The sequence below is a fragment of the Mauremys mutica genome, chromosome 8 (genome assembly GCF_020497125.1).
Source record: "Mauremys mutica isolate MM-2020 ecotype Southern chromosome 8, ASM2049712v1, whole genome shotgun sequence".
Lineage (NCBI taxonomy): Eukaryota > Metazoa > Chordata > Testudines > Geoemydidae > Mauremys > Mauremys mutica.
In genome coordinates this window covers 65,917,064-65,941,827 of record NC_059079.1, presented here as the reverse complement: position 1 = coordinate 65,941,827, position 24,764 = coordinate 65,917,064, and the positions used below count along the sequence as shown (strand labels likewise).

General features: G+C 48.0%; 1 protein-coding gene across 1 annotated transcript; it reads left to right on the top strand.

Annotated features, from left to right (window-relative positions):
* Window positions 1-13,099: 13,099 nt before the first annotated feature.
* Window positions 13,100-23,800, top strand: TNFSF4 (TNF superfamily member 4). Its single transcript, XM_045028241.1, has 3 exons — window positions 13,100-13,267; window positions 21,275-21,311; window positions 22,584-23,800. The coding sequence occupies exons 1-3, from the start codon at window positions 13,100-13,102 to the stop codon at window positions 22,943-22,945; spliced, it is 567 nt and encodes a 188-aa protein (XP_044884176.1). The 3' UTR covers window positions 22,946-23,800.
* Window positions 23,801-24,764: the final 964 nt, after the last annotated feature.

Below are 24,764 nucleotides of genomic sequence, written 5' to 3'. Positions count from 1 at the left end.
TAATGTCAAGAAAAAAATCTTCCCTAGATGTTATGCAGGGCAGGAACTGCCTACGAGTGTGTTTGTACAGCACCAAGCACCATGGGGCTCTCTTCTCAGTTGGTCCTTGGGCACTACAGTAATAAATATGATTAATAACAACTCTGCACAGTTCAATGTACTCTGCAAATTTCACACCTTTTCTAAGGTTTTGTCACTGGCCACCATCAGGACATTGAGCTGGGTGGACATTGGGTCTGTTGTGATTCAGAATTTTCTCAGTTCAAACATGTCTGCATTAAAGGCGAGCAGAAACGTACATTCTTTAGATAAACCAATGAAATGAACTGTATAAGGTCCAAAACCAGTGACAGCATCAATGAGCAGACTTTAAACAAGGGACGAAACTATTTCAAAGTACATGGGTAAATTCGTCCCAGATGTCACTCGATTGCAATAAATGGCAGAACATTGTCTTTGTCTTCACCAGGTGCTAAGTGGTGTTTAAAAACATGCTAAAAGGCTCTTTTCTCCAAACCCTTCCTGGACCCTCCCTCACAAGGTATGTCTCCATCAGAGTTAGAAGTTGCATTTCCAGCTCAATGAGCCATACTCCTGCTAGCTCTGATGCAACTAGAGTGCTGAAAATAGCAGTGTAGCCACAGTGGCATGAGGATCTAATCACCCGAGTACATACTTATGGTCTTGGATGGGATCATACTTGGGCTGTCTAGCCCCTCCCTCATGCTGCCACGGCTACACTCTATTTTTAGCATGTGAGCTAGATTGCAGCTAGCACGGGTATGTCTGCTCGAGTTAGAAATTACACCTTCCAGCTCCAGTGTGGGCATACCCCCCGTCTCCTCACCTCAGCCTCACTCCCCATATGATCTCAATGCCAATGACCAATGCAACAGACACAAGAGACCGCCCTGCGCCATGACACGCTGCCAGGACCACAGCAACAAAAATCATGGGGGAAAATAAACATAGCTGTGCAAGCCCCTGGTTCTTAGGGTACGTCTACACTATGGGACTATTCCGAATTTGCATAAACCGGTTTTGTAAAACAGATTTTATAAAATCGAGTGCGTGCGGCCACACTAAACACATTAAATCGGTGGTGTGCATCCATGGTCCGAGGCTAGCGTCGATTTCTGGAGCGTTGCACTGTGGGTAGCTATCCCGTAGCTATCCCATAGTTCCCGCAGCCTCCCCCACCCCTTGGCATTTCCGGGTTGAGATCCCAGTGCCTGATGGGGCAAAAATCATTGTCTGAGCTCCTTAACTTTCACTCTGCACTGAGTCCCTGCTGTGGCCTTTATCCGTCATAGCCTTAGAAATTCTTTCAAATACTTTTTCATTTAGTCTTTTGGAACGCAGTTCTGTTAGCACTGAATCCTCTCCCCAGATAGCGATCAGATCCAGTACCTCCCGTGCAGTCCATGCTGGGGCTCTTTTACGATTCTCAGGAGACTGCATTGTTAACTGTGCTGATGAGCTGTGCGTGGTCACCTGTGCTGATGAGATCTCCACGCTGGGGAAGCAGGAAATGAATTTCAAAACTTCGCGGGGCTTTTCCTGTCTACCTGGCCAGTGCATCCGAGTTCAGAATGCTGTCCAGAGCGGTCACTGGTGCACTGTGGGATACCGCCCGGAGGCCAATACCGTCGATCAGCGGCCACACTAACCCTAATCCGATATGGTAATACCGATACTAGCGTTACTCCTCTCGTTAGGGAGGAGTACAGAAACCGGTTTAAAGAGCCATTAAAATCGATATAAGGTGCCTCCTAGTGTGGACGGTTGTGGCGTTAAATCGGTTTTACACTCCTAAAACCGATTTAAATGCCTAGTGTAGACCAGGCTTTAGCTGAAGCTGTAACATCTCTGCTTTGTTGTGTCACTCCTGGATTTCATGGGCAAGTCAGCATATGGACATTAAAGCCTTTAAAACTAGGAAGGACAGCACAAGCTTAGTTGCCCCTGTCCACAATGGTCCCTGGTAAATTAGCAATCCCCTTTCCTTTAACTGCTATAATGCCAGATACGTCACTCCAAGTGCAGCCTCTGAGTACCCAACTACTGTGCCACAAGCACTGACATCAGCCTGGCTTGTGAAACACTTGGGAAAGCACAGAGATGACAAACTGATTTCAGACATACATCCCCGCCCCCCTCCACCCACATTACCTGGGAACACTCAGTGAGTAATGAGCTCAGCACAAGGTCCAAAGTGGGGAAGCAGAGGCTGAACAGTTCAGATACACAGCAAACAATGAATGAACCATGACCACAGCCACATGTGTGCTGCTAAGTATGGAATTTGAAGGTTCCCTTGGCAACTCCCACTGTTCCAAAAGAGAACCCAACAGCAGCAAGTAGTTCCACCCCTACAGATAGAGGGAGAGGGATGAGAGGCAGAGCGCCCCCGTGCGCAGGTGTTTGATATAGTGCAGTGGTTTGCAACCTTTTTTCATTTGCAGACCCCTAAAAAATTTCAAAGGCAGCTGTGGACCCCTTTGTAAATCTTAGACATAGTCTGTGGACTCTGGGATCTGCCGACCACAGGTTGAAAATCACTGATGCAAGCTCTCAAATAAATTAGTTAGTCTCTAAGATGCCTCAAGTACTCCTGTTCTTTTTACTGATGCAGTGCATGGCCTGGTGTTCCAGGAAGGCAGACAAGTGGTGAGAAGATTGCTGACCACGGCCCTGCTCTCTGTCTTTGGTTCCTCATTGAAACAATGAAAAGTCTGATACCTTTGACTGACTGAACCCGCAGTCGCTCATTGATGGGAACAATTTTAGCCTGCATGCTGGTTCCTCTGTAGGCAGCAGAGTATGAAGGGCACAGGTGGTAGATTCAGCCAGCTGGTTCTGACGTACCCCCTACATGCATTCCTCTTCTTCCTCACCCATGGGCTGCTGTTCAGCAAGAAGGCAGCTGATAGCCACTTGCTCAGGCACAGTGTACTTGGTCAGGTGTACCTGTCAGCCACTCTTGCTCTGGCTGTGCTGCATAGGGCTCTGAGCAGACACTGCTAGCTGTACGTGATGGGTGGTTCACTTCCAGCTGATACAGCGCTGGCCAGACCTATGCCTCCTCAACTGCCAGTGGAGCAGACAAATGGAGGTGCAGCCATCAGCATGGGATCATGGCGTATCCCGCACCCATCCGCTATGTATTCACAGCAGCAGGCTCCTCAGAAGCACAAGGGACAAGTCCATAGTCCTCAAGAGTGTCCCTGACACCACCAGCAAGGACGTTTTGCTTCTGCTGCTGTGTTGGCAACACTCTGGTTTCCCCATCTCTGGGAATGCTGGGTGCCCATACTTCAGCCCCCAGATCTGTCAGCCGATGCTGTAATTGGCTGAGGTCTGCCTCCCCAGCTCCGGGGCGGGGGGCAGGAGGGGAGAGGGAGGAACCCATGGTGGATTTGAATCAGAGGTCAAGGTACATGGCCACAAGGAAATGTGCTTTCCCTCTAATGGCTTTTATGTGGCAGTTACCAGAGATAACATGTTCTCTACCAGGAATACCGCAGTGATGTCCTTCTGGTGGCATGCGGTCTGCATTAGACTCAGTTTCTTCTCCAGGAGGCAGACTGCGGGTGTAACCTGGCTGAGCCCTCTGTCATCCCATCTTTATGGCCTCATCAGAGTGCCATGAGATGTCACACCGCTTCTGTGTTGATGGTCATCTGCAGGTTGGTGTCTGACTGCACCTGTGCAGATCTCTGGACACAGAAATCCTGCATAGTGGTAGCTCTATGCTCATACAACCAGGCTAGCATGTGGTCACCACCTCCTGCTTCATCTGGGAACAAGATGACTCTTTTACAGCTGGGCAAGACCAGCTGAAGTGGCCACAGATCATTCCCCATCCCTATCCAGGCATTCTCAACAAGGCTGAGTCAGTGGGCAAGACAAGGTGTGAGTCCCAGCCCCCTGCCATGCACTGCCTTTGTGACCCTGACCCTGCTGCCTGTAGCCACAAAGCCACTGGGATCAGGGCTCCAACCGCTCCCCAGTAATAGCTCCCAGTTGCTGCCAGCTGTTGTTCTCCTCCTTGACTGTCAGGGCGGCTGCTGCTGAGCCAGTGTGCTGTGAGAGGCAGCTGTGGTCTGAGCACAGGCCTATGTGTCTGCGGTGTGAGGGGTGTCTTCCCACCAGCTCAGGCATCACAAACCATCTCCCACACAGCAAGACACAGCTTTGGCACAGCCCTCTTAGGGAAGAAGGACTGACTGGGTCCTGTCCACCTCGGAGCCGCAGCAGTGGGAGCAGCAGATGCCCTGAAGCCCTTACCCGCCACAGCATCTCCACAGCCAGCACCTTCACACATGGCTGCGTGCGGGTGAATTTCTGTCTCTTCAAAATGCTCTTGCTAGTGTAACCCACACACCTTTTGGGTGTGGTGTTCTGCCCCATCTAGTGGCACCCAGACCACTTAGCGAGAGAGATAAAATGAATCTGCTCTACAACCTTAGCTAACAGCCATATGGCTTTTAGCTCATGCAGTAGAGGCTCATGCACTCAGCTCTAGAGGTCCCAGGTTCGATCCCGTCCACTGATGACCAGGGTCTGTCGGTGTTACAATAGCATCTGCTAGCTGAGCTAGTTGTGCACAGCACCCTTGTGAGCAATGCTGGATGTGTTTGCTCTGGACCAATGCTGCTGTGTTCTCTGTTGGATCCTTCCTGGTGTGCCCATCTGTTTCTTGTTCTTCCCCAGTCGTGGTGCGCACTGTGGGCACCCTGCCTGTGTCACAGACCTGGCTGAGTCCCCCTGGTGGACAGTCACCAGACTGCTGTAATTGGACCCAACTCTTAGACCCCCATGTGCTTCCAACCCAGATGGGTCTGGCCTGAGTTCAGTCATGGCTTCTAGCACTACAGCACTCACCCAGGTCAGCGCTCTTGTCTGGTGCCCTTCCTGGGACGAGGGACTCTGCAGTCTAGCTGCCCTGGCCCCTGAAGCTGAAACCTCCTATATTTCCCCAGTCACTTATGCATGTTCTCCAAAGTTCCATCTTGCTCTGGAAGCTCTGGTCACAGGCGCCAGCTTCTTCATTTGTCCAGGGGTGCTCAACCCCTGCTCAGCCCCAGGCCCTGCCCCCACTCCACCACTTCGCCCAAGGCCCCACCCCACCTCTTCCCGCCCCATCTTCACTCCTCCCCCTTTCTCCCCAGTGCTTCCTGCATGCCGCGGAACAACTTAGCACCCACTAATTCTTTTTCATGGGTGCTCCAGCGCCTATGGCTCTGGTTCAGAGTTTAACCCTTGGGGAGCACAAGGAATACAGGCTTAGCAAAGACATTTCTTAAATGCACCCAGTTCATTCTTAGGGTATGTCTGCACTGGAGCTTGAGGTATCACTTCTATTGAGTTAGTATGCTATAAATATCAGAGTAGCCGTGGCCGTGCGAGCAGTGGGAGGGGCTAGCCACCCCGAGTACAATCCCATCTGAGACCTTAGGTAGATACTTGGGCAGCAAGCTCTGCCCGCTGCTCGGGCTGCTGAAGCTACACTGCCATTTTAGCACACTAGTTCCATCGAAGTATGTCTACCATACTGGAAATTGCACCTCCAGAGCCAGTGTAGACATCTCCACAGCCAGCAGAGGAGCCACAGATCTGTAAGGAACAACAACCGCCTGAACGCAGTCCTCCATCAGAGTCTTCACTGCTCTGGCAAGTCCCCGGTTTGGTCAGTGTGCTGGGGGGAAGACGAAGCCCTGCTCCACCTTGGTCCTCTGTTCCTGGCGATGGCCTGGCTCCCTTTGCTTACAGGGCACGTATCTCTGAAAGCAGCATCTGACACCTTTTCTGTCTTGGGGGATTTTCGATGCTCCAACTTGCTGCCCATTGCTGGGCAGAGAGTTGTTCAAAGTCAATGACTCTGCCAATAGCAACCCCACCAGAGCAGACCTATTCAGGGTTGACGGCCCCTTTATGGGCCTGTTTCAGCATCGCAAATGTAGCCTGCCTACTCAGGGCCCCTTTCTTGGTACACAACAGATACTCTGCTCCACGCTGAGGGTTAGGATCATAACTTCTATGCACAAAACAAAACGGAATTTATAAATGGACACAGAGATTGTCCCCAAACTGTCCCACCATTTACCCAAAATACTTTTATAGCCAGGAGGCTGTTTTTGTTTGCTTCCTGGGCTTGTCACCTGGACTCCGAACGAAAGACACTGCCAACTGTTTGCTTGGGCACCAGCAAGCCCAGGGGAAGCGTCACAGAATAAAGCAAAAAATGAGAGAATGAAGCTTTACAGAACTCTGCAAGCGAAAAGAACTAACAGAAACCCGAAAACATTCTGTGCTAGTGACATGGTTTCATGTCGGGTTTTTTTGTTTCTGAAAAACAGCTGTTTTGCTGTGGACTAGTGGTAGCTCTTAGGCCTGGTCTACACTAGGACTTTAATTCGAATTTAGCAGCGTTAATTCGAATTAACCACGCACCCGTCCACACCAGGAAGCCATTTAATTCGACATAGAGGGCTCTTTAGTTCGAATTCTGTACTCCTCCCCGACGAGGGGAGTAGTGCTAAATTCAACATGGCTCTGTCGAATTAGGCTAGGTGTGGATGCAAATCGAACTTAGTAGCTCTGGGAGCTATCCCACACTGCACCACTCTGTTGACGCTCTGGACAGCAGTCCGAGCTTGGATGCTCTGACCAGCCACACAGGAAACGACCCGGGAAAATTTGAATTCCTTTTCCTGTCTGGGCACTTTGAATCTCATGTCCTGGTTGGACATCGGGGCGAGCTCAGCAGCACCGGCAATGATGCAGAGCTCTCCAGCAGAGGAGTCCAGGCAATCCCAGAATAGAAAGAGGTCCCCAGCATGGACTGACCGGGAAGTCTTGGATCTGATCGGTGTGTGGGGCGATGAGTCTGTGCTTTCGGAGCTGCGCTCCAACAAACGGAATGTGAAGACCTACGAGAAGGTCTCCAAAGCCATGACAGACAGAGGATACAGCCGGGATGCAATGCAGTGCCACGTGAAAGTCAAGGAGCTGAGACAAGGCTACCATAAAATCAAAGCGGCAAACGGACGCTCCGGAGCCCAGCCCCAGACATGCAGCTTCTACGAGGCACTGCATGCCATTCTCGGTGGGTCTGCCACCACTGCCCCACCAGTGTGCGTGGACTCTGATGAAGGGATAGTGTCGACGGCCAGTTCCTTGTCGACGTTCGCAGATGGGGAAGATGAGGAAGGACATAAGGAGGGGGAGGCAGTCGACAGCGCTTACAACGCTGATTTCCCCGACAGCCAGGATCTCTTCATCACCCTCACTGAGATCCCCTAACAACCCTCCGCAGCCATTACCACGGACCCTGAATCAGGAGAAGGATCAGTCGGTAAGTGCTTTAAACATGTTAACATTTATTTCTTAAAAGAACAGGAAAAAAGACTAGGCGAACAGAAGGTCTATATGCAGGGGAATGGAACAGGCATCTTCCGCGGAGATCTCCACGAAGCTCTCCTGGAGGTAGTCGAAAAGCCTCTGGAGGAGGTTCCTGGGGAGAGATGGCTTATTGGGTGCTCCGAGGTAGCACACTTTTCCGCGCCACGCTCTCAGCTAGTACTCCGGGACCAGTGCCTTGACGAGCATCGCAGCATAGGGCCCTGGCTTGTGCTGGCTTTCATTCAGCATGCGCTCTCTCTCTCTCCGTGACACCCTCCTCAGGGTGATCTCGTGCGCAGACTCCTGCATGTAAGTAGAGTGATTTGTGTACTATACTATTGGTAGTGCTTCACTGTTCCTTAGAACAACAAGAGGCGTCACTTTAGAGCCATGTGCTGGAGGCTACAGAGTGGCAGCATACAGGGATCTTTTCCAAGGGAAAACCGCGAGGGGGTGGAACAGGGGCAGAGTTTATGCTTTCAGGATTGCCTGCAGCAAGAGGACAGAGCTGGACATTGACTTTTAAGCAGCCAAAAGCCTTTGGCTTACCATGCCTGGCTGCTCCACGGATTCAGCTTTCCTGCCCCGCTTGTCTGGTCTGCAGTGCAATACCCCAGGCAATGAAAGCGAATGCAGAGAAATTGAACTTTCCCTGAGTGAGTGCTCAGGAGATAGGTGCCGTCCATGGTCTGGTTCACAGGCAATGAGTAGACTATGTTTCATTTTTAAGAAAATGCATCTTTGTATACAATTCACTCCCTTTTCCCCCTCACACAGCTGCAACAGTATCCCGACCTGCTCCACCATGCCCCTCACAGAGGCTGGCGCAGATTAGGCGTCGTAAGAAAAGGACACGGGACGAGATGTTTGCTGAACTTATGGGCTGCTCCAGAGCAGAGGCGGACCAGCAGAGCCAGTGGAGGGAGAACCTCACACAGCAGCAGCGCTCACACAGCGAACGGGAGGACAGATGGCGTCAGGAGGACCAGCAGGCGACTCAAACGCTGCTTGGACTACCGAGGGAGCAAACGGACTCGCTCAGGCGCCTTGTCGATGTTCTGCAGGACCGCAGGCAGGAGGACAGAGCCCCCCTGCACTGTGTCTGCAACCGCCCTCCTCCGCCACACACTCCAATACCCACCTCACCCAGAATAACAAGAAGGAGGGGTACCAAGGGCCGTGAAAACTGTCACTGCACCACAGCAGACTGCTAAATTACCCAAAAGTTCTCAGTCCCTAGATTTTGAAAAGTTCTCACCTTTACTGTGTTGTCGAGTATTAAAAGTAGTTTGCTGTTAATTACTGTTTCTGTCATGTTTGTTTGCTGAAGACTTTCTGTGAAGGGGGGAGAGGGGTTTGGTAATTGCATAGGACAGTCACCATGAACAGGGTACAGACATGGGGGCAGGATCAACAGCAGGTTAATCACTGAGTGCAGTCACTAGGCACCCTGGTCAGTCTGTGAGGTGTTCTTAATGTTCTGTTCATAGGCGGCAGGTGCCCTGCTCCAGGTATACTTGGAGGTGGGTCTCTCCCCCGGCCCAGCCTGGATCGGGCCCTGGCCCACGCGGGTCTCCCCCCGCCCCGTCAATTCCCTGCCTGGAGCAGGTCCCAGCGCCCACCTGCCACCCCTCCCCCGGTGTGTCGTCTCCCCCCCCCCCGCCCCGCGTCCCTACCTGACAGTAGAGCGGCTACCGGCACAAATGCTGTCTGCTGCCCCATGGTCCTAGCGCCTGCCATCCACAAATGGCAAGGCAGGTTGCCATCACCCTGCCCTTCTACTGTTGCCCTGAGCCTCCACAATGCCCCAAACCCTCAGCCCCAGCCACAGCCCGCAACCCCCTATGCCTCCTCCCCCTTCCCACACACCCCTCACCCCTTCCTACGCCCCCACCCCCAGCCCAGAGGCTGCACCCAAACTCCGTCCCAAAGCCTACACCTCTCACCCCTTCCTGCACACCCACCTGTAACCGTCCTCCCTCCAGAGACCGCTGTAGGAGCAGTAGCCTATCATTCCTAGAGTCTAGAAGAGGTCTCTACATCACTGCACACCCTACCCACCACAGTCCGCGTCCCTGTTTCAACCCTTTGACGCGAAATCATTATTAAAGAAAAGGTTTTTAAATAACAATGCTCCATTACCTTTATTTTTAATACGTGTGTTGGAAGGGGGCAAACGGGGTGAACGGGGTATGAGACTGCAGAGGAGAGTCAACAGTAAATGGGTAAAGAAACAGGGGCAGGTTCAGCTTCTCTGTAAAGCAACTGGACAGTCATAGGTTACCCTGCTCTCTGAGGAACCTAGCTTTCAAAGCCTCCCGGATGCACAGCGCTTCCCGCTGGGATCTTCTAATGGCACGGGTGTCTGGCTGAGCGTAATCTGCAGCCAGGCGATTTGCCTCAACCTCCCATCCCACCATAAAGGTCTCCCCCTTGCTCTCACAGAGATTGTGGAGCACATAGCAAGCTGCAATAACAATAGGGATATTGTTTTCGCTGAGATCCGAGCGAGTCAGTAAGCTCCGCCATCTCCCCTTGAGACATCCGAAAGCACACTCCACCACCATTCTGCACTTGCTCAGCCAGTAGTTGAAGAGTTCCTTCTCACTGTCCAAGGCGCCTGTATAGGGCTTCATGAGCCAGGGCATTAGCGGGTAGGCTGGGTCCCCGAGGATCACTATAGGCATCTGCACATCCCCAACAGTTATTTTGTGGTCCGGGAAGAAACTACCTGCCTGGAGGCATTTAAACAGACCAGAGTTCCTGAACACACACGCGTCATGAACCTTGCCTGGCCACCCGACGTTGATGTTGGTGAAGTGTCCCCTATGGTCCACCAGTGCTTGCAGCACCATTGAAAAGTAGCCCTTTCGGTTAATGTACTGGCTGGCCTGGTGGTCCGGTCCCAGGATAGGGATGTGAGTCCCATCTATAGCCCCACCGCAGTTTGGGAATCCCATCGCGGCGAAGCCAGCTATGACGACCTGGACGTTTCCCAGGGTCACTACTTTTGAGAGCAGGAGTTCAACGATTGCATTGGCTACTTGCATCACAGCAATCCTCATGGTAGATTTGCCCATGCCAAAGTGGTTCGCTACTGACCGGTAGCTGTCTGGCGTGGCAAGTTTCCAGAGGGCTATGGCCACTCGCTTCTGCACTGTCAGGGCTGCTCGCATCCTGGTGCCCTTGCGCTTCAGGGCAGGGGACAGCAAGTCACACAGTTCAAGGAAAGTGCCCTTATGCATCCTGAAGTTTCGCAGCCACTGTGATTCATCCCAGACCTGCAGCACTATGCGGTCCCACCAGTCCGTGCTTGTTTCCCGGGCCCAGAATCGCCGTACCATAGCATGAACATGACCCAGTGCCACCATGATCTCCACGACGCGGCGTCCCGTGCTTTCTGACAGGTCTGTGCTAGTCTGAGACTTCATGTCCTCACCGCGCTGCCGTTGCCTCCTCGCCCAATTTCTCAGCATCTGACTGTTGAAGAGGTGTACGATAAGGTGCGAGGAGTTGACAACGGCCATAAGTGCAGCGATGATCGCAGCGGGCTCCATGATCGCAGTGGAGTGCTGTGGCGTCCGTGCTGTCACTTATAACAGGAAAAGTGCGCGAACTGATTTCCCGCCGGCGGGAGTGACGGTTGAATGCTGACAGTTACCAAGGACCACCCTCGACACAGTTTCCCCCCCCCAGCATGCATTGGGGGGAAATCCCAGAATTCCAATGGACAGCGGCGAGTGCGGGAACTGTGGGATAGCTTCCCACAGTGCACCGCTTCCAAAGTCGACGCTTGCCCCGTTACTGTGGACTCACACAGTCGAATTAGTGTATTTAGTGTGGATACACAAATTCGACTTCATAAGGTCGATTCCACAAATTCGACTTAAGTTGATTCGAAATAGTCTTGTAGTGTAGACATACCCTTAGTCTCCCCAGACTATTTTTCAGGAACAAAGTCTAACCACTTCCAGGAAAAGGATCTCCATGTGAGTTTGCTTGACTGGTGGTCAAGCTGCCTCCCACCTGTGGTTATGCTGATGAGGAAGTGTCTTTGGTGAACTGGGAAAACACATGAACAGCTGCCTCACGCCTCTTTCTCTGCCTTTTTTGCAGCACACGTGCTCCTGGGTACTGGGGCTAGACAAAGGTGAACAGAGGCCATTCTGGGGGGAGCCCCTTGGCTGCTCATCCCTGAAACAGGCTCGTACAATCGTGTTAGGTCCAAATCCTCGGTTCTTGCAAATAGCTATGGGTTCCAGTGGAGTTACACTGATTTGATGGCTGAGAATCTGCCTGAAAATGCAGTGCCTCAAATGAAAACGAATATTGATGAGTTAGTTTGGAGGATCCCCCAAAAAGGTGCTAAAATAAGCAAAAGAGACAGTCCCTGCCTCAGAAAGCTGGCGATCTAAACTGGAGGAGGGGAGATTAAACACACTCATTTGGGCACAGATACATAGGAACTGCATCAAACCTGTGGTCCAGCTAACGCAGCACCCTGGCTCCAGGCGTGGCCAGCTCTAGCTGCTGCAGAGGAGAGGTGAGAACCTTGCAGTAGGCAGCTATGGGATTGCCTGTACCCAAAGGAAACATCTTCACAACCCCCATTAGTTAGGGTATGGCTACACTTAAAATACTTACAACTGTGCTGCTGTAGTGCTGCAGCGATGGGAGGGCTTCTCCTAGTGCTGTAGTTAATCCACCTCCCCGAGAGGTGGTAGCTTGGGCGACGGAAGAATGGCTACACTGGGGGTTAGGTCGACACAACGTAGCTATGCTGATGTAAGTGTTCAGTGTAGAGCAGCCCATAGTGGGTGGCTTAGGCCTGAAGCAGGAGGTGTCTATGCTGCTCCCAAAACTCTTGGTTATTTTTGTTACCTACTCTAACTCTGAATGTTCATATTATCCATAAAAGCAGCAAAGAGTCTTGTGGCACCTTATAGACTAACAGACGTTTTGGAGCATGAGCTTTCGTGGGTGAATACCCACTTCGTCGGATGCATGTACGGATGCATATTATCCATAACACCCATTTATAATCCCACTAAGCTCCTGGGCTCTGTGGTATCTTGTGGCAGTGAGTTCCACGGGCTAATTATGCAGCGGGTGTACAGAAAATATTTCCTTTGTCCTGACTCATGTCCCCTTTTATTCCTCTCCTCTCTGCAGCAGATGGGCTACACCAGTGTTGTATGTATTGCTAAGCAACAGGGATGCAAATCCTGCAAAACTACCATTGGCCCGAATGGGAGTTTTATCCGAAGAAGGCTGCAGGGGCTAGCTGAAGTTGATGATCATTTGAATCATCACCTAGCAAAAGACCTTGTAGATGTAGTGATTAAGGACATAAACACATGCATTTTCACAGGTCCTTACTCAAAACTGAACTGGGATGCCACAAAATCAGCCCCCACATTCACCCAAAAAAAAAAAGAAAGAAAGAAAAGAAAGAAAGAAAAGGGGAAATTCAGATTAGTCACAAAGAAGTTCCCCGCCTGCTGCTGCTGCTCTGTGTGTGTGTATAAAACCCTGAGCCACTCCTGAAGACACTTTGTTCATTTCATTTTGGGACAACACACCTACTGCTTCTGCTTCATTCCCTTCGAGAGATTTGCCCTTTGTGCAGAAGCAGGGGAGGGCTTTTTCTTTCATCCAATTCTGCTGGCAGGTTGGTGGCAGGGAGGCTGGGATGGAAGGGATGCTGGAGATGGAGGCCCAAAGGCTGGAAGAGCAGCTGGAGCTGGAGAGGAGACAGGTCAGAAGGAACAGGCTGCAGCTGGTGTCTGCAGTGGCCCAGTGGATAGTATTGCTCTCCTGCTTGGTCTACTTTGGTGTTGGTTTCCTGCATCCCCCTACGGTAAGATCATATGATAAACCTCATTGCCTTCTTCCGCACTGTAAAGCTCTGTGTATAAAGAAAGCATTTAGGGACATCACCTTGCATAGTGGCAAGCAGAAAACCCAATTCTTAACCCTTGCCTACCTATAAGCCCTTTTTTCTGCGGCACCCACCACAAAGTATGTTCTTACAGACTGCCGGGTTGGTGCTGTGTTATCAGGCAGTGCAACTGAGCATGCAAAATTGCTGGCCCAGTGACAGAGTCAATAAACTGGCCTCATTGGGAGTTCTGCCCGAGTAAGGACCAAACGACTTGGTTCCCCCGAGTAAATTTTGGTCACATGAAAAAAATATATTGAATTACTACCTCGCTGATTGTTATGGGCCCAATTGTGCTGGCCTTACTCATGTTGAGTATCAATTACACATGGGAGTAGTTACAGTCGACTCCATTGTACTACTTGGGTGAATAACTGCTGCTTAACGGGCATAACAGTGGGAGAATCAGGTTCTGTCTATTTGTAAACGTCTCATGTACTGCTTTAATCTACTCTCTATAGCTATATAAGAAAGAGAGAATGTTTGTTGCAACTTTTGCAAAAGCTGTAGAACACAATTCTGTGTTCCCAGGAGTCATCTATCAAATTCTTTACATTAAGCCTTAGATGTAATTATAGATATAAATGAAAATGTGTGTTTAGAGAGTTTCCTTTATTTTGAACTAAACTCCAAACTCAAAACAAGAACTAGCCTGTTGCTGGGACTGCTTTTGGGAGAGTTGTAGCAAAGATTTTCTTTGTTTCTCATTGCTGACAGTCTCTGGGTCCTCAGCACTTTTTTGTTGTTATTTCAGTGCAGATCATGCAGTAGCTGCTTCTCCTCCCACATGTTCCCCAGGTGCTTGTGTTCACTATGTTATGCTTCACCTTACAGTGTTTGTTCTTTCCTCCCACTTAACTTTGTAGGTAAAATGAACCAGATCTATAAACCACATTCTGGGTAAAATGGCTTTAATGCTTGATATCTCTTGCTACTGAAGTGAAATCCATCTTTTCTATGCCAGGTGCATGTCAAAAACAGTTCCACTGAATTTATGAGTCATTTAACAGAGACTAGAGACTATCAAAAATCTCTCCCAGCCCATTTCATCCTTTGTACACAGCAGATGCTATGTGTGAACTGAATCGTTGATTTCTCTCTCCTCTCTTCTCCATTCTCTCCCTCTCTCTTGAAGAGAGTCTTCCCACTTTGGGGCAATTGGGAAAGGCAATTTATTTTGCTCAGCTAATGAAACAGCATTGCATTATATATTACAATACACGTCATTCTGGCATTGCCTCTTAGCGCCTCTTAGTTCTGTAATATTTTAGTACAAACTGAGAAGGTTGGTGCTCGTGGCACATGTGAGCTTTATGACAACAAGACAGCAGTGAATGTGCAGCAGACATAGCGCATGCCTGGACTTGCCATTCCTCACCAGAACCTAGACTTGAATGAGTTGTTAAAGAGGCAGTTCCTTGTCAAAGTTGCTGGATGACTCTTTGAGTTTTAAACGCACACTCACTGAGCACAATTAAAAAACAAAAACAAAAACAGGTCCCACTGTTTTAAATAGATAATCATGGTCTCCTGTATAGACAGCATCATGCATTGCCCAGGAACCCAGCAGGTCTTTTGAATTCTGCATGGAGGTGACTGCACAGCAGCTAGTTAAGAACACCCAGAAACACAACACAGATGCGCTGATTTAATCTGCTGGGGAAAATTAGGAAGAAGATTATAATAGATTCTCAGCCTGGCAGGTGCAGTAAGAACTGTGCTGGAGCCTAGCCAGGAAGCTGGGCCTTTTCTCAGGAAGACTGCATAATGTTTGCCAGAGGCAGAGAGCCCAGATGTAACCTAATTGCAGGAAAGAGTTCATGTGTTTCTGATAACCATAGTTTTGATTGCTATTTTATAGTTATTGTACAATCGCGTACCTTTATGCTGTTGTATTCAATGTCCAAACAACTGCAGAATAACCTTACATTGATTAATGTGACACAGTCATGGAATATATTACATCATCCACACAAACATTCAGACTGTGTTCACTGAAAGCTGATCTGCGCTCTAGACTGCTGGCTTGTAAGAGCCTACTGCTTTGTTTAAAGGAAATATGCACACCCTGTCCCTCCACCCCAGCAAAATGGTCCATGACCTATAGGATGGTTTGCTACTAAGGATGTTCCATAACCCAAGGACACATCTATATTCTGGGTCTGATCCAACACCTGTTGAAATCAAAGGGAGTGTTCCCATTGACATTAGATCAAGCCCTACAGAAGGATGAAATATTGGTTGACCGGCTTATCCTTGCAGTAGTTTAGTGCACACCCATTCACACAGTCCCCCTTTCAGCTGCGGTTGTACCAGTGCAGCTGGGAATGCCCAAAGCACCTACCTCATAGAGCACTGCTCTGGTGCTTGAAGCACGAGCTTCGGGGGTAATTTCCAAATGATAAGCATGCTGCAGTCAGGCAGAATCTCTGCACCTGCAATACTTGTGACTTCCCATCCTCGCTGGGGTTACCCCTGGAGACGGCACCAATGTGGCTAGACCTAATCCAAAGACCTGATCACAGGCATTGTGATCCACGCATCCAGCCAATGCTTGTGATGCTCCCAGGGTGGTCGATTTGGGCAGATGAATGACCTTCACGGTGTTGCACATTAAAAGCCTGCTCATGAAGCTTTGTTGCAGCACTCTTGTGCTAATGTATATCAGTACTGAGGGAGGTGTAAGTACAGTAAGTAGAGGCATTACCCATGGGCTCAGCATAGCCAGGAACAGGACAGAGTTACAGAATAGCCATGATTCTGTGATGAAATGGTGTGATCCAGTTCTAATTAGCTCTCACTCTAGCTCGACCACGTTATCAGGCTGGGTACAGGAATCAGTGGGGGGACGGATGGTTCTATGGCTTGTTTTATGTAGGACGGCAGGTTAGATTATCATAATGGTTCCTGCTTACTTTAAAATCAGTGTGTTTATGATTGCCTTGTGTGATACACACACATTCCTAGGGGGACACCTGCCATGCAGTGCTACTCCATGAATACAATAAACAATACAAACATGACCACAATGAAAGGTCCATGGGAATCTGCTTACATAGTGTCTCATAGAAAGCAATATTTAGGGGACTCTAAACAGGCTTAAATTATTGTGTGACTACTGCATGGAATTCTTTAACTGAGGTGCACTGGTAACACAGCAACCTCTCAAGGTGACCATACTGGGTGCCAATAGTTATGGAGTGCTGCCTCCTTAAATCCTTTTCTGTACACAGATATATGGGCAAAACAGAAAAAGAATGGGTCAGGAATTGCTAGCTTCTGCTTATTTATTTATTGCGTCCCTACAGATTCTATAAATGGGCTCATGGATCCCCACTCCCCAGCATCTCAGAATTTAATGTTGGGTAATTAATGTTTGTAATGTGCTTTGAGAGCCTGAGATGAATGTGGCTATGCAGGTGTAAAATATTAATGTCACACATAGTTTGTAAAACATAAAATAAGGTAGAATTAAAATAATATAGTGCCCGAGCTGAAAGCATCCCATCACATTTCAGTCTACATCAGCAACTGAGTGAAACCCTTTAAAATAATATGTTTGGGGCCCAATCCTTAATTGTGTAAGTGCTCATGTGAGTCGTCCCATTGAAGTCAATAAGGCGACTCATGCAAGTAAAACTATGCATGTACTTAAGTGTTTGTGGGATCGGGCACTTAGATTTGAAACAATGAGAGACTGGTATTAAGTAACACTAGAGGGTGCCAGTGTCAAACCCGAACTCCCAAGGTTGGATCAACAGACGTCTTCATATCTCTGAGACCAGTGCTGCAGCATACAAGCTGACTGTACACACAGCTATAGGAAGCAATCTCTCCCCCACGTTGATCCCTTTGGTTTTGTCACAGGCATGGAGTTCAAATTGAAATTTTAGTTGTGTATTTGCTTGTGTATTAAATTCTTTGGACAACTGTCCAAGTGCCTGGAGTGAGCAGAATGATTTGTTCCTATAACAAATCAAAATGACTCAATCAGATGCATACAAATCAATGAGTTCTCACAGTGCATCCTCCATCTGGTCAGCCCGTTCCTGTCATAGAAAACCCAAGGAAAGGGTAAAGTGAAAAAAAAATACAAGCCTGAGCCTGACCCTGCATTTTTTAACCAGGCAAAACTCCCAGGACTTGTGGCTGTCAGGAGACTGCAGCTTTGGGTCCCCCGTGGTTAAGATCAAAGATGGGTCTGAGCTTTGGGGTGCAGATCTCAAATGATAATGTATAATACTGATGTTTTGCCTGTCTTATTGGTATGCTACTGCATTGACAATGAGTTTGGCTCACTTGTTTTGCAATGCCCAAGTCAATTAATATAAAGTTTAAATCTATCTATCTGAACTTTTTATTGGGCCATCAAGATGTGCACATGCCATATTGGCATGTTCCAAACCCCACTGAACTCAATGGGAGTACTAAACTCACACACTTGAAGTCAAGCATATGTTTAAGTCCTTCGCAGGTCTGGGGCCAGAGCGCTCAGCCCCTAAGGGCTTGATTCTCCTTCCAGTGAAGTCAGAGACAAAACTCTCTTTGACTTCTATGGTGCAAGGTCAAGACTCTGTGATCTTATCGCTAGTGTCCTTATCTAGCTTCACCCCACTGCCTCTGGTCTAACACTAGTGCCCAATCCTGCAGGCCCTGAGGCAATTGGATAACTTTCCTCCCCTGAGTAGTTCCAGCCCCACAAGGACCTCAGCCCAAGAGGCTGCCAATTGCAGTGTAAAGTGGCTCCTCCTGGTGATAAAACACAAGGGAGGATGGCAGCAATGTAGTGAGATGGTGCACGAGCTTTGTTCTGCCCTGCGCATGGGGTGAATTCCCCCTCATATGAACATACTCATGGCAATAAAACTCTTTGCTGCTCATGATTTGTTATTTACTATTCACCACCTGTATTTGTTGTGCTCCTTTCTACAAAAGTTTCAGTGATTCAGTCAAGGAGCAGAACCACCGTGTGACTGAGGTGATGACTCGCATGCCACAAATAACAAATAGCAAAGAGGAATAGTTTGCAAGCCCCTCAGATGTTAAAAATTGTTCAGCCAAGCCATTTGGCAAATGCAGGGTCACAAATACATCCACTGAGTCTCAAATGGCCTGTGAATAAGAGAAAGGGATAAATTCATCACATAATTTATTTACAATGCATAGTCTGACCAGCCCCAATAACGAGGAATGTTTCAAAGGATTTAAAAAAATATTATTTAAACTTCTGATGAAAACAGCTTTTAGTTTGGATTTATTTGGATTTAAACTGTCACCTACAATGTTGGAAATTTGCAACATTTCATCAGTGTGTGGAAAACCTCCCCAACTGAAATATCCTACAGATTTGATAAGGATGAAACCAATGGGGATAGATAGGAATGGAACAGACATCTATAGAAAGAGCTCTAAAAACCTATATGACCAGCACCTCAGTGAGTGTAAAGTGATGTAGCGCCATTGAAGTTACACCAATGGAGCTACACCAATTTACACCAGCTGAGGATCTGGCCCATATAATTTAATAGAAACTATCTGATAATTGCCAGCTCATGATTTTAGCATGAGTTCCATGATACTTGGTAATTTTCTTAAAGCCCTAGCTGCTGGAGTCCGGTGATCATGTGAGTAGTTCAGATTTCTTTCTTTTTTTTTAAAATAAATTTCTTGCTCTCAGGATTGTGGGGGAAAGCTTAAAGATATGAACCCTAAAAGCTGAAAAACAGAAGGAAAATAAAAATTAATTATTTTTAAAAATCTAATAATTTTCAGCCAATCTCATGATTTTTGGATGTTGGGGTTGGCATGCTGCTTCTTTTTTAACCATCTTATGGAATGTCATACCAGGAATAATAATTCACTATTCTATAGGCTACTTAAAAAAACTCCTATCACAAGGTTATCATTTTATATTACAATCTATAAAACCTGCCCATCAGAGCTGAAAGTGAAATTGACTAGGAATCAACATGAAACTGTCTTGACTGAAAGCCTTATCAGAAGCAAACAAATAACACAAATGGCTAATAATAAATTCAACCTTTTAACATGTTTTCCACTGTAGTAATCCATAGCTGCAGTAATATTACAAGGACAGACTGTTTTGTTTTTTTTTACATTATTATTTTTAAGCCACAGTGTCCTTTTAAAAGATTAACTAAATGCTTTTTAAATTACAATAGTTGAAAGGTCCAAAACCATTGCTCGTCTTCAGTGAGGTTTGGATCACAATAAAATGCGTAGTCTTAAAAATTATAATTCAAGGAGGAGATCCTGCAGTCTTTACTCCGGCACTGAAGAGATTTGCATGAGTGATAGCTAGAGGATTGGGGGCCAGATTTTAAAAGCAAAAGCTTCTAAGAGCTGACATCAAATCTGTGTGTTCCCTGCCCTCACAAACAGCAGGGTCTGGTACTCCAGCTCTCTGCAGGCAGCCCACCATGCCCTGGGATACAGCTGTTCAGGCAAGGGCTGTCCCACAACGGGAAAGAGGGCGAACAAGAGCGAGGAGTCAGTGGCTGGGAGGAGAGAGGCACAGGGAGCGAAGTTACCAGGAAATGAAAATGAAAGTGAAAGAGACTCACACTCACACTCACACCCACACCCACTGCTCCGGATGATGAAACTAGCAAGCACCAGTTGCATTTGCATGTGTCAGGGCGCTGCTGCTTTCTAGATCGCAGCTGCAGCCTCCGGTGGGTGCAGCATCACCAGAGCAGCAGGAAAACAAGGCTCCCCAACGCTGGCCCTGATTCCAGGATAGCGCTGGGGCGGGGCTGGATCCTGGGCCACAGTGGGGAAATGGAGCTACCCAAGGGGTAATCAGTCCTGTTAGCAAGAATGGAGCTGCTCCCTCCACAGCTGGAGACAAGGGCCTGCTGGCCCTGGCTACACCAGAAAAAAGACCTGGCACTGCCAGTGGCTTTCAAACACAGCTCCTGGCTGGCCTCCACTGGGGTGAAATGGCCTGTTTAGTTCCAGCTGAGCTGTGAGGCCTGCTCGCCTCCTGCTGTGCTGAGGTTTGTGTGTGTGGAAGGGGAGCTGAATGAACAAAGTTTTCAGGCACTGTACCAAACCCAGGTGCTCTTGGCAGGAAGAGCTTGTTGTTTCCCCAGTACCCCAGCCTCTGTGCTCTGGTGGGGCTGTGGGTGGAAACACTTGGGCCTGGGGAAGGAGAGAGTGTGCTCACTCTTTTGCAAATGCTCCTAGTGGGGGTGGGGAGTGTGGCCTAGTGGACAGAGCACTGGCCTGGGACTCAGGAGACCTTGGTTCTATTTCTGGCTCTGTCACTGGCTTGTTGGGTGACCTTGGCCCAAGTCACTTCCCTGCTCTGTGCCTCAGTTTCCCGATCTGTAAAATTGGGATAATGATGCTGACTTCCTTTGTAAAGCACTTTAAAATCCACTGATGAAACAGTGGTCAATGGGGGCTCGGCATTATTAGTGTAATTAAATTTGGTTCTAGCCAGAAAACACCCCAGCAGATCCAGCTATGAGCCAGAAGCCAAGGAGAGGCACAATGCCTGGGAGTGCAATGCCCAGAGCTGCTTACATCTGCAAGGGTCAGCATGCACTCCATCGCATTGCAGGATAGCAGGAACATCAAGGGGGGCTGGGCTGGGGTTCTGGACAGCTCCCAGCCTGACTGGTCAGGCTTCCTTGGCTGCTGGTGGGAATGTCTCCTGCATCCTGGAGAGCTAGAAACATAATTTTTTAAAATAAAAAACACAAAAGCTAAGATTCTCATGTAATCACAGGATTCCAGGAGCTGGGGTTTAAGAGAAACACCAAATATTTTGAAAGTTGCCATAAACAACACTGCGAAAAGCTCTTTCTCCCCTCACCGCACATCTGCAAGGAGATCTGGAAAGTTCTCCCTGACTTTGTAGAGATTATTAATCTGTTTTTTTGTTTTGTTGCTTTTCAGACTCCAAAATCCCAGTGGATCGAAGTTGCAGCCACAGGTGTGTATTTGTTTATTATAACTGATTTTTTCAAGTTTCTATTTCATTTTCTCATTGAAACATCCCCCCCCCACCCGGAAAGAAATAAAATGGTGGGAAATTTCACCAAAAATAAATTGAAGAAAATGTGTGTGGGAAATAAATGACATTTTTCACCGGCTCTGCCTCATGTTACCACATAAGTGCTCAGTCTCCTTGCTTCCTGTCACCCATCTGGCTCAGGTGAGACACCACTTTAGATGGCGGGATTCTCAGTGCTGAGTGCAGCATGTAAGTGTCCTGAACTGCTGCTGTGGGTTTTCCTCTCCAGGGCAGGGCAGGGCCTGATCTAAAGGCCGCTGATGTCAATGGGAGTCTTTCCATTGACAGTGGTGGAATGATGGCCCAGGGGCAGGTCTTTAATGGTGAACTCCAGGACTAGAATCCCAAAAGCCAACAATGCCAATCCTTGGCCACGGAAGAGAGAAACAAGAGACAATAAAGCTGTGTGCCTTTATTAGCCTTTTAAATATTTATGCAAATGAATATGCAAATGAAGTAGTTTCCTTGGATGTGGGGTTTGCACTCCTCTGCTTTACATTCCCTGGTCCTTCAAATATGTTGCATCCATCCCCACCCTTTCCAGCTCCCCCGCTCGCTCTTCTGCTCTCTCTAGCTCCCCCTGTCACTTTTGCTCTCTCTAGACCAGGGATTTTTGAACATCAGGACAAGGCTTGTACAGGGCCCTACACATTGGGGCCCCAATCCCGACACGGCCCTCTGGATGTTACTGTAATATCCATATTCACTGCTGCTACTACATTTTCACAGTGTGAACCTCACCTTCACAGAGAAGGGCTAAGATTCTCATTCACACTGAGGCCATTTTACACCCCTCTGGAAGGCTCCTTTACACTGCCAGAGCAAGAAAAGGGCCATCGTGTTACTGAGCATCTTGTGGTCCTCTCCCATCACTTCCCTCCCTTTCTCAGGCGCTTCATTTCATCTCTCCCCTTCATCAGATCTGTTCCTCTCACGTGGAAACAAGAAGAGCCAGTGCCAAGCTGGCTGTCTGTGTGCCACAGAGCAAAGCTGCAGAGCCTTTGCCCTAGACCTTCCTCCCTCTCTGCATCCCTTTTCATTCCACCCCATTTCTAGTTCTCCCTATTTCCTTTGTGATTTCTCTTCTCTCTTTGTTTCTTCCTATGCCCAAGCCACATAAAATCATCCTCTTCCAAGAGGGTTTGAGGGACTCACATCTCCATGGGTTTCTGTTTGCTTCTTCCACTCCAGATTACATCCCCAAGGAGAAACGCATCAATATCTCTTGGAATCGGGGCACCATGAACGTCAGAAACCTCTCCATCCCGATCTACTGTGATGGCTTCTACCTGGTCTCCCTGAAGGGAACTATCAAGGCAATGTCCCAGAGGAATGCCTCACTGAGCCTTAAGGTGTACAAGCGGTCCGATGCGTCCATCTTGTGTGTGAAGGTCACAGAAGAGGTAATAGATTTGGTGACGGTGTCCGAGATGCGGTTTAAGGATGAAGTCTACTTGGAGGCCAACAGAGATGCCAACTACAAAGATTTGACACTGGGCCTCTTCTTACTGACTCCTCGCTCAGACTGCTTACCAGACGCATATAAAATGTAAAGTAATGCCCCTGCGATCAAATAAAACTGGGAATTGGAACCCAGCACCTAAACTCATGGGAGGGTTATGTCCAATAGGCTGTATATGTTCAAAAAACTTACCATGGCCTCGCCTCTCAGGGGCTTGTGGTATGTCTGAGTGAGAGAGTTCTCATGGCTAGTGCAAACAAGCCAATGTGCACATGGTCTTTATACAGCACATGTCCTGTTCCTCTCTTTGGGGCTTACCACAGCTATTTTGTTAGCTGAAATGGGAGAAATGTACAGTGTCCTCAAGAAGAATGAAGAGGACGCCACTGAAAATTACCAATGCTTGCCTCAGAGTCAGAGGAATCCTGGATTCTCTATTTATTTGATAATATTTGTATATAATTGAAATGCCGTGTACATTTGCTGAAAACAGTCACTTCAATCAAGAAGGGACCTGGTTTGTCTTGAAGCCACCTGGGTGAGTTGGAGACTCCAGGGACCCACCACACAACCTTTGCCTCGTTGTGAAGGAAAAGATGAAGATATGGCAGGCAAGGTGTCCCCTGTGGTGATCCAGATAAATGTGCCCTGAAAGACTCAGGAAATGAAAAAATACAAGTGTTTGGAAGTGAGAGAAGAAGGCTGGAATGGACAAGTGAGAGACTGTTACAAATGGCTTTTTAAAAAGAAAGAGACAAATTAAAATGCTGGCAGTGTCTAATAATCTGCAAACTCAGTGACACCATATGTCATATGCACACGTGCGTATGTGCACGTGCACACACACACACACACACACACACACACCTGAAGTTCTTGGGTGGGGTGAGCCCATCTCTAATATGCACATTTACTCATAAATACACACAAAGATTTGGATATATGCCCTCAGTGACTCTGTCATTTATTCAGACACTCATGCAGAGCCTGATCCCATACCCACTGAAGGCAAGAAGTAGACTGCTGTTGACTTTAACAGGCCCATGGTCCCTAATCTCTTTAGAGGTAGTGAATTTGGAAGACAAGGACAATCTTTCCGGGGCTAAGTGTAGTATGTGACTTGGACACATACAGAAACCTGGCACAGAAATACAAAACAATTCCTTTATGGTGGGTTTGAAGGAACAATTTGTCTGCAGAGCAACTGACACAAAAGTGTGAAAACAAATACATATTTCAGGCTTGATTCACATGAGGAAGCCCGCCTAGGATGCACCTTGGTGACTGTGCAGATCCTGCAGATTTCCTAAAGTGTCGAGCAGGGCTGGGCATTCTCGTGGTGTCTAGCCAAATATTTCCAGCTATGGAATGAACACATGCTATTTATTGCCTTAGTTGCAAGCCAGGAGAACTTTCAAGTCCTGGCAAGCGGAGCACCTTCTCCCCCACCTTTCATCTTAATTAAAAAACAAACAAACCAACCCTAGGAAATTCCATTTAAGCAACAGCTGTTAAGAGAATGTTAAGACTGTACGGCTAATCACTGATATACAGTATCAGGGAATGCCACAGTTAATGTTACATGCACAACCTGAACCCAGCTCTCTTGCATGTATACCTATAACAATAAAGTCTTTAAACATCTGATCTCATACTATTTCTCAAATAATACTGCATATCTTACACATTTTTTACAACTTTAGATACACATTTGTAACATCTTCTAGTGCTTTGTGGACGCCGGACAACAGAGTTCGTGTAATTCATTTGCATGAAAAGTATATACTAGATTGGACTTACCCAATGTAAGTATAGCAATATGGAGCAAGAGTGAAAATGAACTAGGGTGTGTGTATATATATGCTAATTAAATTTGCAGCTAAGTTAATTTCATCTCCTGAATGGAAGAT

Coding starts and splice junctions, on each gene's coding strand:
- TNFSF4 (XM_045028241.1), top strand. CDS start 13,100: ATGGAAGGGATGCTGGAGATGGAGGCCCAAAGGCTGGAAGAGCAGCTG. Junction 13,268..21,274: donor GTTTCCTGCATCCCCCTACG/GTAAGATCATAT, acceptor GTTGCTTTTCAG/ACTCCAAAATCCCAGTGGAT. Junction 21,312..22,583: donor GATCGAAGTTGCAGCCACAG/GTGTGTATTTGT, acceptor CTTCCACTCCAG/ATTACATCCCCAAGGAGAAA.